The sequence below is a fragment of the Rhinolophus hipposideros genome (assembly GCF_964194185.1).
Source record: "Rhinolophus hipposideros genome assembly, chromosome: 26".
Classification (NCBI taxonomy): Eukaryota; Metazoa; Chordata; class Mammalia; order Chiroptera; family Rhinolophidae; genus Rhinolophus; species Rhinolophus hipposideros.
In genome coordinates this window covers 22,681,607-22,697,888 of record NC_138072.1, presented here as the reverse complement: position 1 = coordinate 22,697,888, position 16,282 = coordinate 22,681,607, and the positions used below count along the sequence as shown (strand labels likewise).

The 16,282-nt window shown below is 33.5% G+C and overlaps 1 protein-coding gene across 10 annotated transcripts in view; it reads right to left on the bottom strand.

The window, feature by feature from the left end:
- The window catches only part of ARID4B (AT-rich interaction domain 4B), a 119,620-nt gene that overhangs the window by 43,802 nt on the left and 59,536 nt on the right, over positions 1 to 16,282 (bottom strand). For 5 of the 10 annotated variants that reach the window (XR_013992681.1, XM_081039489.1, XM_081039493.1 and 2 more), the window contains exons 7-11: positions 15,177 to 15,268; positions 7,306 to 7,444; positions 3,668 to 3,747; positions 1,967 to 2,043; positions 319 to 500 (exon numbers count right to left, since the gene is read on the bottom strand). Coding sequence is in view for 9 of the 10 variants with exons in the window: in XM_081039489.1 (XP_080895615.1) it covers positions 319 to 500; positions 1,967 to 2,043; positions 3,668 to 3,747; positions 7,306 to 7,444; positions 15,177 to 15,268 (570 nt within the window). In the remaining variant the exon portion in view is untranslated. The remainder of the gene's footprint in view (positions 1 to 318; positions 501 to 1,966; positions 2,044 to 3,667; positions 3,748 to 7,305; positions 7,445 to 15,176; positions 15,269 to 16,282) is intronic. The other 5 variants (XM_081039491.1, XM_081039494.1, XM_081039497.1 and 2 more) reach the window with 1 other exon arrangement.

Sequence of the window (16,282 nt, the reverse complement as noted above, 5' to 3'; positions counted from 1 at the left end):
CTCCTAAGTGATAACCACAATAAGTCTATTACCCATCTAATACTTAAACTTGTACATAGTTATTACAATATCATTGACTATTCCGTGTCATACTTTATATCCCAGTGACTTTTTTTAATCAGTTGACATTCCATGTTATATTAGTTTCAGCTGTACAGCACAGTAGACATTTATATAATTTATGAAGTGATCTCCCAAAAAGAACAAAATATTTTAATAGTAAAAATATTTGTGATTAATGATTTACACCAAACCTAACTCACAAAGGAAACCCAACTGTAAGTTTTAATTTTGAAAGGCAAAACTTCTTTTACTTACCTCTTCTTCACTGCTGTTGTCCTCCTTCTCTTTTTCATCACCTTCTTCCTCCTCCTCCTCCTCCGCTTCACTGCTAGAGCTATCTTCTTTCAATTCAGTCTTCCAGTTAGCAGGAATAGCTCTACTTTTGTGAAATTCAAGTGCCTGGTCAAAGGCTGGAAAGAGAGCATCAACTGTGGGAACTGGAGAAATAAGACAACTGATTTGTCTAAAAAGTATTAAGCAAGATAAATGAAAACTACTGTGCTAATACTGTTAATACTGCTGGCATTTGCTGTGTGCCAGGCACAGTGCTAACTGTGACACTCTAAAGCATCGGGCACCCATTTTATAGATGCCAGATGCTACCAATGGAAAGTGATTTAGGTTCAAACAACTACAAGAGAAAAGCGCTTCTCTTAAACAAACATTAAGCATGTCTAGTAAAAACTTTAAGACAGGTAAATCTTTGTTTATCCAACAAATAGTATTATATACCAAGCACAAAGCCATTGCAATGAACATACAATACCTGAAAGTATACTATAAATATGTTCTCTACATCTCTAGTTAAACCTGAATTATATTATCAGTTAGCTTCAATTAAAATTAGCTAGACAGTTATCCTCATTTTACGATACATGGAAATAAATTTGTTATGATTTTTAACCAGTTTATATAGCATACTATTGGATTTGATGAATATAGGCAAGGAGAAAATAAACAGCTATTTACAATGTCAAAAATCAAGTAAGGAATGAAGTTTAGCACATTCCTCAATAAAATGTAACTACTGTTATATTATGAAAAATGAAATTCAAGATTAATTTGATTCCAAAAAAAAAAAAAGATTAATTTGATTCCTATTTCTACCATCCTCAGGAACTAACATTGTATTTAGAACGCAAAAGCTACACTATAATAGCTGATGTTATAGTTCTTTTCCCCTTTTAAATTACTGCCACTGTTAACAAAATAAAGAAAGAAAGAGGAGGGGCCGGCCGGGTGGCTCAGGCGGTTAGAGCTCCATGCTCCTAACTCCGAAGGCTACCGGTTCGATTCCCACATGGGCCAGTGGGCTCTCAACTACAAGGTTGCTGGTTCAACTCCTCTAGTCCCCCAAGGGATGGTGGGCTCCGCCCCCTGCAACTAAGATTGAATAGGGCACCTTGAGCTAAGCTGCCTCCTGGATGGTTCAGTTGGTTGGAGGGCAGGCTCTCAACCACAAGGTTGCTGGTTCGACTCCCGCAAGGGATGGTGGGCTGCGCCCCGTGCAACTAACAACGGCAACTGGACCTGGAGCTGAGCTGCGCCCTCCACAACTAAGACTGAAAGGACAACAACTTGAAGCTGAACAGCACCCTCCACAACAAAGATTGAAAGGACAACAACTTGACTTGGAAAAAAGTCCTGGAAATATAAACTGTTCCCCAATAAAGTCCTGTTCCCCTTCCCCAATAAAAATCTTAAAAAAAAAAAAAAAAGAAGAAAGAAGAAACCTATTATAACAAAGGACACATTGGTTTACAAAAGTAAAAGTCAAAGGAAACCAAGCATAACTTTAAAGACAACTTAAAAAAAGTTTTTAAAGAGCAAAAGAGAATTTAATCTTCAAAAATACTTCATCAGTTTTTAAATTAACTACAATTTATTCCAATATTACCCTTACCTTGTTTTAATACAGCATCAGGCTTTGGTGCAGTGTCACTAGTAATTTCATGGACATCCTTTCTTGGCACTGAAGTACTGTATTTATTTATTTTTTTTAGTTTTAAAGAAAAAAACACAAAAACACAACAGAAATTATTTAAGAGTTTAATTATACCTAATGAAAATACTGGAGTATTGACATTTACAATGAAAGTGATTGTACACAAAGTAGCAAGCCCCAAATAAAATGCTAGGTAGGATGTTAAAATATGTAATCATCTACAAAAGGACCCCACCTTAAGAGATGTTTTATAAACAGCGTATTCTCTAATATCAGGGTTCCTGGATAAAGCAATACTGAAAATACTGAAATACTAAAAATAATAATAAAAATGTTGGAAGAGCAGAATGCATCAATCCAATAAAAAAGAAGTCAAACAGTAAGAATCTGCCATTATCTTGGAATAATCAAGAAAATGTACTAGTTTATAATATAAAAGCTCTTTTTGAAAAACTTAACTGGAGTTTAGGCTTATTAGCAAAAATTCTAATATACAATTTAAGTTCTTTCAGGGAACTCCCAATTATTAGGAGGGGTCAGATGCAAATAACTACAAGAGGTTCTATCATATATGGCACACATATTTTCTATTTTACACTAATAAACCATTATTCAGCTTTTCTGCATTTGTTATGTGTCAAGCAATCAATAAGAACCTAAAAACTATTCCAAATACATTTTCAGCTTGCCTACATTTTTAACTCTTTAAAAATTTCTAATACATATAAAAGCAGGTAGAATAGTGCAAATGCCCATGTATCCATCACCCAACTACAATAATCATTAACTCGCAGTCACTGTTTCATTTATACCACTACCTAATTGCTCCCATCCCAACTGATTATTTTGAAGCAAATTCCAGATATTATATGAATTATGAAATTTCAATATGAAGCTTTAAAATTGTTTTTAAAAATATAATCATACCATTATCACACATTTAAATATTAACAAGTTCTTAATATCATCAAACCAGTATTCAATTTCAGTGCTAAATTTCTCTCATTATCTCAATTTTGTTAAACTGAGTTTCACAGATTGTTTTTAAAAAATCTCTTTTCAGAACTTGAAAACCCAGGCACCAATCTTAAACATGATGATCCTTTTAAGATATAGTCATCCCAATAAAGCATAGTATAAAATATATGGTTTTTCTAGCCACACAATTCTTTTAAAAACCATAGAAATTCATAACTAAGAAATTTCTACATGAAAACTCACTTTCTTACCATACCCATTTTAATCCTCAGACTACTGTGGAAGTCAAATGTTACACAACAGGTATCACTACAACCATTTAGACATAATTAAAAATATTAAAATATTCTAATTCGACATTTGAGAACAATAAATATTAACTAATATTATCAATCAAGTATTAGATATGATAGATATATCAAATTTGCCTCAACAAATTACCATGTATTATACAAGTAAAATTGACAAATTAGACAGTACTGAGTCTAGTTTAGAAAAGACCAAAATGAACAAAGACATACTATAAGAAATACACTTAATAATATGAAAAATGATCATACTTTGAAACATTCTGAATGATAAAACTTACAATAGTAATGTCACTAGAAATAAAAATTTTATCATTTACCACCCAAATTTGGAAAAACAGCCTATTTTTCATACCAAGTGAATTATACTTACAATTTGCCATCTTTGAAAGACCGAACAAGAATATTATCTTTTTTCACAGCAATTTCATCACTACAATCAGGACAAACCACCTTTAAAAAAAATGTGAAACTATTATAACTAAAAGTACATATACAGATAGTGACTTAAATATCAACTATTTAAATCCTTTTAAAAAGTAGTTTTAGCTTAGTTTAGAAACTAATTTTAGTTTGAGGACAAACAGATACATATACGTGTGGGAACACAGACAGGTAATTTTAAATTTGTATCCGATTTCCTTCCAGCCCTCTATCACCCACACTGTTTCTAGGCTCAGGCATGGCACTGAAAGCAGAGGCATGGTTATGACTAGGCTAAAGCTGTGGACCATATTCTAGTCAGAAATGGAAGGCTGGAATAAAAGTGGGCAGGGGTGGAAAAAGAGGCAGAGCCAGAGCCTTGACAGAGGGTCTGCATCAAGCCTAAAAAGGACAGGACCCAAAATGGGATCAGGTATCAGAACTTAATCAGAGCAGTCTCCACCCTAAAAAAAGACAGAAATGAGGTTCTACTAGTATTTGCATTTAAATATATACTTTAATACATACTAAAATTTCTTCATAATACTACCTACTCTAAAAACATTTTAAAGTTGGTACCTTCCAAGAGTGTGTATAAGATTTGTTACTAACATTAGGAGATTTATTTTATTTGAAATCGCCTCAGCTGTTATTTACAGTGAGGATAAAGCATGTCTTCACAAAGATGGTGCTAATGCAAGACAGCTATGAATTTTGATTATTTTTAATACCAAGACAAGCCCACTATGTATACCAAGAACAAGTTAATAGTATAGTTACATTTTTAAATGAAAAATGGGCTACATAATTATGATAGGTCTGTTTTAAGGCCTATCTCATTAGCTCTGAAAAATGACACAATGGTGTATAAAAGGCATGCATGTACTCTCACCACAGGCTCAAAAGGTACTAGAAACAGGTTAGTTCTAATTCAGTCTCTCAAAAGTTAGTTCATTTTCCTAATTGTAAGTGCACTGCATTAAGCATTGCTGAGATGTCGGCATTCTCAAATAATTTACTAATGGAAATCTTTTACATGTATTAGCACCTAGGGAAACTTTCCTGTCATTTCAAAAAAGTACTGAGAAAAATACTCATTGGTTCAATCATAGCTAGTCACTCTACACATTAATAACTACGCCATCAGAGGAATGTACCAAATGTTGGAGAACAGAGGCCAAAACAGTCACTGTCCGTCCCCACATGGAGCCTGCATTCTAGTTGGGAAGACGAACACTAAACAAGGACGTGCACATTTATTTCTTCTTTTAAGTCCTTACCTAGGTGGTCAGGGAGCACTTTCTTGGGGAGTCAATGTTTAAGCTCAGCTTTGCAGACTGAGTAGGAACAGACCTGACGAAAGATGTATGTGTGTGCACATGTGTACAGTATAGGGCTGAACGGTAAGCAGAGAAAACAGATTATGGGATGGGCCTGAGACAGCAAGTAGTGAAACCCATTCCAGGAAGCAAAAGGTCAGTGCAGCTGATGTTCCTGCCTGGACTGAATAAGAGAAATAAGCAGGGTTCAGATTTTCCAGTCTTACAAGACATGTAAGTCCTACAGGCCATGGTAACTTTTAGGACAAAATCTACTACAATCATCCACGTGAGAGATGGTGACTTGATTGTAAAGTAGTGGCAATGGCAAGTTAAAAGAATGAGAAATATTAGCGATAATCAGGGAAGTGGAGAGATGAGAGGGAGAAGAGAATGATTATAGATTTCTGCCTCGTGAAAATGGTATCCATCACTGTGAGAGGAAACAATGTGAGTAGGGCCAAGTTTGGGAATGGGGGAGGAGAGAATAAATGGACTTTTAGGCTTATGAAGTTTTGAGGTGGCTAAAGGACATCCAAATGGAGATACTGAATAGAGAGATGCCCAGATCTGGAGCGCTGAATAGAGGTTTGAACTCGAAGATATAAACTTGGGAGTCAACAGCCTAAAGTCAGGGGTCTAAAACTAAAAGCCTTATCCACCCTTTTGCTTTTGCTCATCAGTTTAGGTTTTTGAAAACCAGACACACAATAGCTCTGGCCAGTGCTGACAGTGGTGCGTGCGTGACTAGTGGGTTCACTCTCCATTCTGACACAGGAACTACAATCCAAATTTTATCCTGTTCACCCATGTATGCTATTTTCTTGGTCCCTAAGGCATTTCAGTTTGTTATCACTGCAATGCTATAAAACGGGATGAGAATATACAGTGATGGATTCTGGACCTTGAACAACATTTAAAGTTTGGTTAGAGGAGCAACAGTAAAGGAAACTGCTAAGGAAGACCATGAGTCATGGAAGCTAAACTTCCTCCACTTAAAATGAGGTAAATAACCACTTGTATTTCAGTCTCAATTAGGACTAAATGAGACTTCTTATGTTATCCTTAGCACTGACTTGCCAGGGTAAATGCTCAATACATGTTTGATTATTTATAGTTTCTAGGAGCATGGGGCTGTTTTCTCAACATGATAACGTTACCAAAACACTTGTAAAATCTATTCAACTTATAAAAATTTATTTTAAAAATAGAAATGCAAATATTGATTGTCAAGGTTGTTTGATTTAGAACACAACTTCACACTCTGGTTGATAAAAATTACTTATCACTGTCCAAAAGATCCCAATTTGGGGGGAGGATAACATATATCAATAATTCTATTTTTAAAACATAGAAATGGTTGACTAAGCAGATTACTGACCTTTCAATATCATAAACCCTTAAATATTTTTCTCAACATCAAAGAAACTATTTAGAAATTATGGTGAGAGAATCTTTAATACTGAAAATATTAACAGTGAAAAATTTTAATGTTCCTGTTTTTAAAAAAGGCACACAAAACTTTTAAAAACATACTAAAAAAAAATTCTTACAAAAAATCTCAGTGCTTTAGGAAAAACAAAACACATTCACATACACTGATACTTAAGTTTTCAGCTTACCATTAACCCAAAGCTTGACAAGTTACTTAACTATTCTAATACTGTTTCCTTATCTCTAAATGAGGGTAAATAATTATGTCTACCCACCTCATAATCCTTATAAAGGTCTTAGCACAATCTTGCACATAACAGGCATCCAACAAAGGTATCATAAAGTATTTATGTTTATTAAAACAAATAATTACCCTCACTGGTTTTAATTATAATCACAAGAGTTGATGTTTATTGGGTACTTATTTTGTGCAAAACACTATTATGTTCACTGAAAAAAAAATCACAAATAGACATCATGTATAGACAATAGTAGAAAAGAAAGATTCAGCTGTTCTGCATCTTTTGCATGGTAGATTTAGGAGTTTTCAAAGTCTGCATCATAAATTTTCTACCGAAAATACAGAGAGCAGTATATGGAACTCCCATATACTTAGCCTCTAAAATTATCATGGTTTTCCCTTTCTTGGGTGACTTCAAGAGTTCTTTGTACTCAAAGACAATTTTGAAAGTAATCTTTGTGGGAACCGCATGATGGGATGCCAAAACCACTTCCCCACTTTGTACCTATGAAAAGCACTAGTAAGAAAGCCAATTTTTTTTTCTGTGAACTTATGTAGTTGAAAATTAAACTCTTTTATACTAAAGTTACTTACCAATGCAGGAAACCATAGTGTTTTCTTTTTATCCAAACTAACATAATCTACACATACAACTTTTCCTAGTAGCTCATCAATCTGTTTCCTATCATCCTCATCTTCATCACTGGAGGATGAAGAAGACTCTTCCTCTGGTCTACGGAAAGAAAACAGTAAGATATTTCCATTTATCTTCACAAAGAATAAGCATACCAAGTTGAATATAGGTGTTCTAGAAATCTTATTTCTTTTATCTACAGAATGGCTAATTTTAAATTTCTAAAGAATAACAAAAAGGGTTATCACTACAGAAAAACACATCATTTTTCTAAAAATCTTTCAAGTTTATTTAGTGCTATTTTAAAAAATTAAGGGGAAGATCACAACAGAATAACATTGGTTCCCAAATTCTCAAAAAGCTGAAGACCCCATATTAAATATCCCTGTACTATATATACTAAAATATATTGGAACCTATTCTCAAATTAAAGGAGTTCTAGGGATAGTAATTTTACACTCTCAATATGAAGCTAATTTTATAGATCTTTATTAACTGGGGGTCACAGTAGGGAGAGGAGACAATCTGATAAGAGATCAATACTGCTATCTTCAGTACCAAATATATAAAACCTAGGTATTCATAAAATTCATACTGTGGTTCTTCTGTATTATGTTAAAAATTCCTTCTAGTTACACTGTATATTGAACTAGTAAATTAGAAAGACGTTAGGAAACAGAACTACCTAAAACCATCTATTTGATGTTAGAGGAAAGTATAGTAAAAACTAAAAAGGATAAAAGAAATACAAAACAAAAAATTCTATTCTGAATCTGGTTCTAAGAAAGCCCACAATCAGTGCTAAAGAAAATAAAGATTCTAACAACTAGACTACTCAAAATGCCCAGAATAGGACACTAAAAAATGTTGAATAAATAGACTTTAGTGTAAGTTCTTATTATAAAATAAAACAGAATAATGGCTAGTACTGATTATCAACAGGGATGAAAAGATTTTTGAGATAGCTGGCAATGACCAAGTTCACTGACAAAAAAATGTAAACTGACAGGATATTTTAAAACTTTAAACATGATTTATCCATTTGGTTGACTGGATAAATCCTGTATATTCTATATTTGTCTTCATGCCTTTCCAAACGAATGACAGTATGTCACCCCTCTATATAGTCATACATAAATATAAAAAAAGAAAAAACTTACTATAGTGATATTAAACAATTTAGAGTGATATGGGGAATATAACTTTGATTTCAACAGTCAAATAACTTAAAAATTATTCCCTGGTAGAAACAAAGCAAATCTTCAAAGTTTGCTAGTGAGTAAAAACCATTGTACTTCAAATGGCACTTAAAGCAGTTTAACCCCTACTTAGACAGTAGATAACAGGTAGCAGGAAAACCAACCTACCTTCATATTAGCAGAGCATAAAACCTTACAAATAGGCACAAAGCTTGGGACAGTAATGACAGACTTCACAAGTCTGATTTCTACTTGATTAGAGGAGCATCTCAAGGACAATGACTTTTATCTCTCCACTTTCTAATGATTGTAGAACACAACCAACCTTAAAACCAAAATTACTGCTTTTTTAAAGCAGTCATAGAAGACTCGTTCAGCTAGGGTTTTATGGACGCCCTCTATGTCATTATCATTAGTCAGAGAAAACCACAATGTCACAGATAATATATATCAAGTCTACAAAACATTTCTGTCTGAGAAAACTGGGCTTCATTTGACTCACAAAGTCATCTGTATCTTTATAAAATTACTGATTTCTTTCTTAAAACGTAACAAGTGTGAAGACTTCAAAAACCAGAAAGTTTTATTCAGACAGACACACACACACACACACACACACACACACACACACACACACACACACACTGCCCAAAAAAATGTATACACATTTTAAGGAAAAAATTGTATTAAAGTTGTAATACTCAATATATACCAACAACAAAAGATGAATACAAGTCATGTTTGTACATTTTTTTGGCACCTCCAATATATATATGCAAGCATGTATGTATATAAACTGGCAACATAAAACATCTATCCACTTTGCATGGTACATGTCCTGATTCCACTCTAAAACCATTCCCCATTTATGGACTAGGTTCCTTTTCCTCCTCTCATCTTCAAGACTTTGGTCCAGCAATGCTTGCTTCTCTCCTGTATCAACTTTTCTGCCTCTGCTAGATTCAGTCCCATCAACATACTGTTATTTTTCCCATAAAAAAAAATCCCGACATCACTTTCTCCACTACTTCCTACTACCTCATTTCTCTACTCCCCTTTACAGAGAACAGCCTGGCACACCCTACTTTCATCTCATCTAAGTCTCTGTTCAAATGTCATCTCAATTAGGTTACCCTGACCATTTTATTCAAATTTACCACCTGGCCCTCCCAATCACCACCCACCTTACTCTTGTTATTGCCACAGCACTGACAAATCCATCATACTGTATACTATACTTGTTTCTTACATGTTTACTTTATTGTTCATCTTCCCCCATATGAGAAAACATAAGCACTTAAGGCAGAGATTTCGTAAATGCCTATTTTGTTCACTGACGTATCTCAAGTACCTGAACAGTGCTTGGCACAGCGTACTTTTTGTTGACTAAATAAATGAACTGAATAGATTATTTCTTGCTAGTCTGGTACTTCTGATTGTATTTCTCCTGAAATCACAAAATGTATACAATCAGTATAATGCATAAAACCAGTATAAACGATACCCTTACACCTAAGGTTCCTTTAACTCTTCCTTTTAGAGAAGCTGAGCCAGGAAACTGTTAACACAAAAACAAATACTCAATATATCCATAAACTAAAATAAAGAGCAAAGATAGAGCAAATAGAGACCTGCTTGGTTTCCATTTCCCTGTGACACTGTTGCTTCTTTAGTGGCAAGGTATTTGTTTATAGAACCATAACAAAGTAATACCCTATCTCTTCTCTGTGAAGTAACATCTGATGATGCCAAACATGGCTAATTCATTACATGGAAACGTTTACCACAACAGACTAACACTAATCACTTAAAGCTGATCACACATCACTATTAATTTCAAATTAATTGTAAATCAAGTGAGAACTTTAGACAAGACATGTACCACAGTATAGCAAATTGATGAGATGCAAATGGAAAACTGACCCAGGAACTTCAGAGGCTCTATCTTTGAAATCCAATTCTCATTTCAATGATCCTTATTATTTCAGGCAAGTAATTAATTAAAGTTCCAAATTTTGTACAGTAAATTAAAAATCTGTGTTAGTATTAGCAAGACTGACAATTACAGTTTCTTAGAAGATTAAAACAAAGTATATGGAAGTGTATACACTTACCAATAAAAGGATTTTGGTTTAATTCCCCCCCCCCAATTTTTATAAAGGAAACTAGAGTCAAATTCTCACATCAAAATAAAGGAGCAAATAATAAAAAGATCTTCTAGAATTAGACAGTGATGTTGGTTGCACAATTTTGTGAATACACTAAAAAAAACACTCAACACTTTTATGGTATGTGAATGATATCTCAATAAAAAGATCTGCAGATTTTAAAGATCTTAAAGATTTTAAAGATATGCAGACCTGTAAATACCAGGTTTAAATCACTAATTTATTGGGTAAATGTAGCACCGTCATCGGGTAAAACTTGTACCTACAGATAATCCATAACAAGAATCCTTATAGGTCTTATTATGCTTTTCTTTTTCTGAAGCAAAGAAACAATAATTGCTAGTAAACTGCTTTCCTGCTGTAGTAGGTTCACACATACCTTTGCCAGGTTACTGGACAAAATTTAGGGAGGGAGGGAACCCTAATATTTCTGTACCTCAAGCATTCTACTCTTTAGGCAGAATCAAACAAAACTTCTGCACACAATGGATAAATTATAAGGGAAAATTCAATCAAATTATACATTGATCAAAAGGATCAATAACTTGCTTTAAAAATTAAGCTAAAGGATGATAATCATTAGAAAAGGAAATACTTGAAAGTATTTAGGATTAATTAAAGGTGGAATATAAATAAAACTCAATTAAAGGAAGGTGTCAAAAATAATCAATTTCAAATATATGGTGATGGAAGGAGAACTGACTCTGGGTGGTGAACACACAATGGGATTTATAGATGATGTAATACAGAATTGTACACCGGAAATCTATGTAATTTCACTAACAATTGTCACCCCAATAAATAAATTTAAAAAAATAATCAATTTTGGAAAGCCTGGGAGCAGATTACCGACATGTGGATTGACGATTGACTGACGATTGACGGGGTTAAAAGAAAACAAAGGAACTGATATACTATTTAACAAGGGAGTCTGGGGGATCCTGGGAGGGATATTCTTATTTATACAAAAATAAATTTTAAATGGCAATCAGAGAACCATAATGAATATTTTTTTCTTAGTTAAATAATAAAAGAGGAAATAAAGGTCAGATAAATGATCTTAAGACATAGGTCCAAAACTGTTGTAGAAAATCACTTTGAAGAAAGGGAAGAAAGAACTTTGAGGGAAGTGCAATTAAGAAGATGGGCACTTCACTGCGGTTCTTGCCTGGGTGCTTCAACAAGGCTTAAGGCTCCAAGCAAGAGCACTGTAGTATTTCTTGGCAGTGGGAATGGCCACGGTGGTGAGGGGGCAGACCAGCAAAACAAGCACCCCAAACGCTGGGCTTCATTTCCTGCACTAGTAATCCTCACGCTTTTCCTGCCTTCAGACTCTGCACAGTACAAACACAATCACAACAGCAAGCCTTCAGCAAGAAAATGACTGACTCAGAATGTTTGCTAGACTCTTTACAAAGCAAAGATCAACTGGCTTAGTGACAACTGCATGTTTTATTCTCATATATTCAAGAAAGGGAGACCTCAGCTAAGAAACACAAGACTTTTTAACACATCGTAATTTTTGGTCATTTTCGTAAACCAATCTATTTGATATTCAATAAATTACCTCATTTTAAATTCATTTTTACACTTTTGGATGACATTTGCAGAAAGATAAAATATGTCTAAATAGGAGATGCAATTTTTTCAAAGTTAAAAAAAATTCTTGATAGACTCAAAAACCTTTTCCCATAATGTATGTATAGTATAAAATGATACGGGAATGTTGTTTTAAAAAATATAGTCCCAAACAGTCCTACCTGTAAGCAGAATTCTTTTATACTCACATATAAATGAAATTATGTCATGTGCCGGTAATTTCATGAAAAGTTTTTCATTCAATACATGATGATATCTAATACTTATACATTGCTTACCACATACATACTTTAAGGATATGAATTTTATCTTTGCAACAACTCCACGAGATAGGTAATATTATGATCTCAATTTTATAGAACAGAAAATTAAGGCATGAGAAGACGAAGTGACCTGAACAATGTCACACAAAAGGAAGTGGCAAAGGCAGGATTCAAACCCAGGTTATCTGGCACCACTATTGTTCACACTCTTAATAGCTAAGTCACATCATGGCTCTCAAGAGTTAGAGAAGTGGAAATCTTCACTAATTAAATAATTTTACATTAAATACACTCCACCTCACTGTTCTGACATTATCAGTCATAGTTAATGAAAGTTGACTATAGAACTACAGTCTACAGTCAGACTCTAATGATCAATGGTAGACACAATTTTAAATTGAAGTCATTAATTTTCAAAGAGCTATCAAAAGATTTAACTTACAAGTGTTTCAGTGAATAATTTAATGCAACATAATAGCCCTCTGGAACAACTAAAAATATTATTAGATGATCAGAACAGAACTCTTTCACACTAATAACTCTTGCACATTTTTCTTAATTAAGTTTACTGGGGTGACATCGTACGTTTTTCATTTATTTTTCTTTTTAACTAGAACACTCAAATTTTTTAATGACATACGTAGAAGAGTAAATAATAGTTACTACCTGAGTATCCTAAAAGTAATCAAGTCACCAACCAGCTAAATCACAAGTGAAAGAAATCATTCACCTAGTAACTAAGAAAACATTTTCTAAAAGATTGAGAGAAAAATGAAGGGTCCAAATCATAAGCACAGTAGGAAAGTAAGTACTATTTAAATATTTTTTCAATGCAAGGATTAGTCTTTTTTTCCTCCCTCAAACAAATCATTATTTCTTTATCGTTAAAACTAATTTGGAAAGTAACTGAAGTATTCTATCTAAAAAAAAGAGTCAATTAACTGATTGGGAAAAGGTCTATGGAGCACAGGGGGCTCAAGTCCTGGTCATTTCTTTCCTGTGTTTCTTAAGTTAGGTACTGTCTCTGAGGCCAATCTCCCCAATTTTTAATAGGGATAAAATTAACGGCTACCTTCATGGGTTTGCTGTAAGGCCTAAACTAAGTAATGTGAGAGAGAGAGTACTTACCCAATTTCTACCTCCAAAGATCAGCCACAATTAGATTTCATACTACCTAATTCTGTATATTGAATAAAAGCATTCGCTTACAAGTTTTCAGTAATTCGGCTAATATTTATTTTTTTAAATAGTTACTCTAACAATATTTGGGCTTAGCCACATTAAAATTTTTTAAATTTTACCAAAAATATTCAAAATTGTTTTAAAACAATCTCCAATAGAATAAATGAAAACTTCTCCTGCCCCATCTCTTCCAACTTTCTTCTGCTCCATGGAGGCAACTGTTTTTAACTCTTTCAGCTGTTTCTCTGATAGTTACTACCTTATTTTTAAATAATATTTTAAATATTGGTATTTCTTTTTTATACATTTTAAACATTTTTTTCTTCTATTAACTTCCCATTGTTATAAGGCCATAACTTTTATATTTAAACCACCTCTCCACCCTCCATCCTACTAACATAGTTTTCCTTTCTTATGTAATTTGTGGGGTTGGGGGGATTACTAAATGCCTTTGCTGGTTTTTTTCTCTATTTGTTGTCATCATATCTTTAACTCCCTGCAATGTCCCATTATAATCAAGTCCTCCCTTCCTCCCTTTTAACAGACACTTCCAGTCAGTCCTTCATTTTGCAGTCTACTGACTACTAGCATCTACAGTTACCACTGAGAAGCTGAATGGCATTCTGCCTCTCAAACCTTTGCCATAAATTATTTTTCTTTCAAGACTGTTTCTTTATCTCTGATGACCTGAAATTTCATGACCCCTTGATCCTGTGATCCTTTTTAATTTAGAGCTTTTAGAGCCTAGGCACGTTTCATTGAAAGGAGTTTGTTAAATATGTAGACTCTGTGACACAACTGTAAGAAGACACGGGAAATTAAAAGCATTAGGAAGGGAGAACACTTAATGAGAGTAAGAGGTGAAATATTGTCTATGACATCAGATAAATGAAAAGAATTTATAAAGTTCAGAGGATAGAAAAATATGTCTGTTTTCAAAGAAAAGTGGGGAGACAAAATGGTTCATGCAAAATTGAAAGCATTTCTATGGAGAACTGAAGAATGAGTGCGACAGTGACATGGAAAGGTGGCATTCGAGAAAAAAAAGGCAAGAATAAATGTACGGTATCAGGAAAACAAAGGATATACTCAGGGAATATTGTAGTTCCACTTTGACTACAGCATCAAGATACATGTAGGGAAAAACGGGAAGTAGGGATGTATAGCTGTTAAGGTTGGCTGAACATGGAGAATCTCAAGCACCTGTGCTAAGGAGTCTGAAGCTATTATTAAATCTGAAATTACTATTAAATCCAGTTAGCATTTTGCAAATTACAATTTAAAATAAGTAACTTTTAAAACAATGATAGAAGGAGAAATTAATTCAGGTTCAATTTAAAATTAGTAACTATTATTATAAAACAATACTAGAAGGAGAAATGAATTCAGGTTCAACTAACAGTTATGAAAATGGACTTACATATGATTAGATCTTCTTCCTCTATTTGTTTTCTTTCCTATGACTGGAGTGCCAAAATGTTCAGGGTTGGTGAGTGGGAGCTGGTCTAATGTCTGTGGGTAAGAACATAAACCCATCAAAAGTTATTACGTTGCAAGTTCCTTTTTCTTTTTAAACCAAATCAGTTAAAGAATATGCTTAGATTTTGAGATAAAATAACCTCTCCCAAAGAATACTAAAATACAGCTTCTCTAAAGATAGAAAATTCTTGTTTCAAAGATATTAAAATAAAGATGATTCAGCCCATTACTGAAAACAAAAAGGTAAAAAGAAATTTAGCTAGTCTCTCTAGATGATTGCATTATCTATTCGAATGTTGACAGGCTTCTAAAAATGATTAAAATACAAAACGAACACAACTCAGTGGAAACATCGATTTGAGAGCTAAGACTCCTACCTACCTATATGTAAGGACGTAACTAACTCCTAGATTGGGGCCAATTGCTCAAATTTTTCTTTGCACATAAGGGAATATTAACATAAAAAGATCTTCGTAACAGAAACAAAATAAATTATCAGAATAAACATCAACTGCCTGAAAAAAGACTTCATTCAAATAAGCTATATTATTACTTTGTAAACATTTTCCGCAATAAACCTTTATTAAAGAAAATGTAAAAATTAATTTTTCTACATTTAATATTTCATTTTCCCTTCCTTTTTAAACTGCGGCTCCAATATTGTGCTTAGTATGAAGATATCAATAAATGAATATTTCTTTCTTGTTATCAACTGACAATTCATGTCAACCCATTTGTCCTTAATACTGATTTCCAGGCAAGGAATTGGTTGATAGTTAAAAGTAAAATGAAGAAAAGGGATTTTGGAATGATTCCCTTTGCTTTTCAATAATTGATACTTTAAGTAGACTTTTCTTGCCATTATTTCCTGAAAAGGTCCGTATATCTAAAAAGTTCTCAACCTAAAGATGCTATCCCAACTAACATCTCTGAATATCAATTCTGATAATATTCCTCCTTTTTCTGCATTTTTAAAGAGTTTTCCCCAGTTGCTATTATTTTCACCCCTCCAATAAAACCTTTGCTATTACAGATAATTTCATAAAC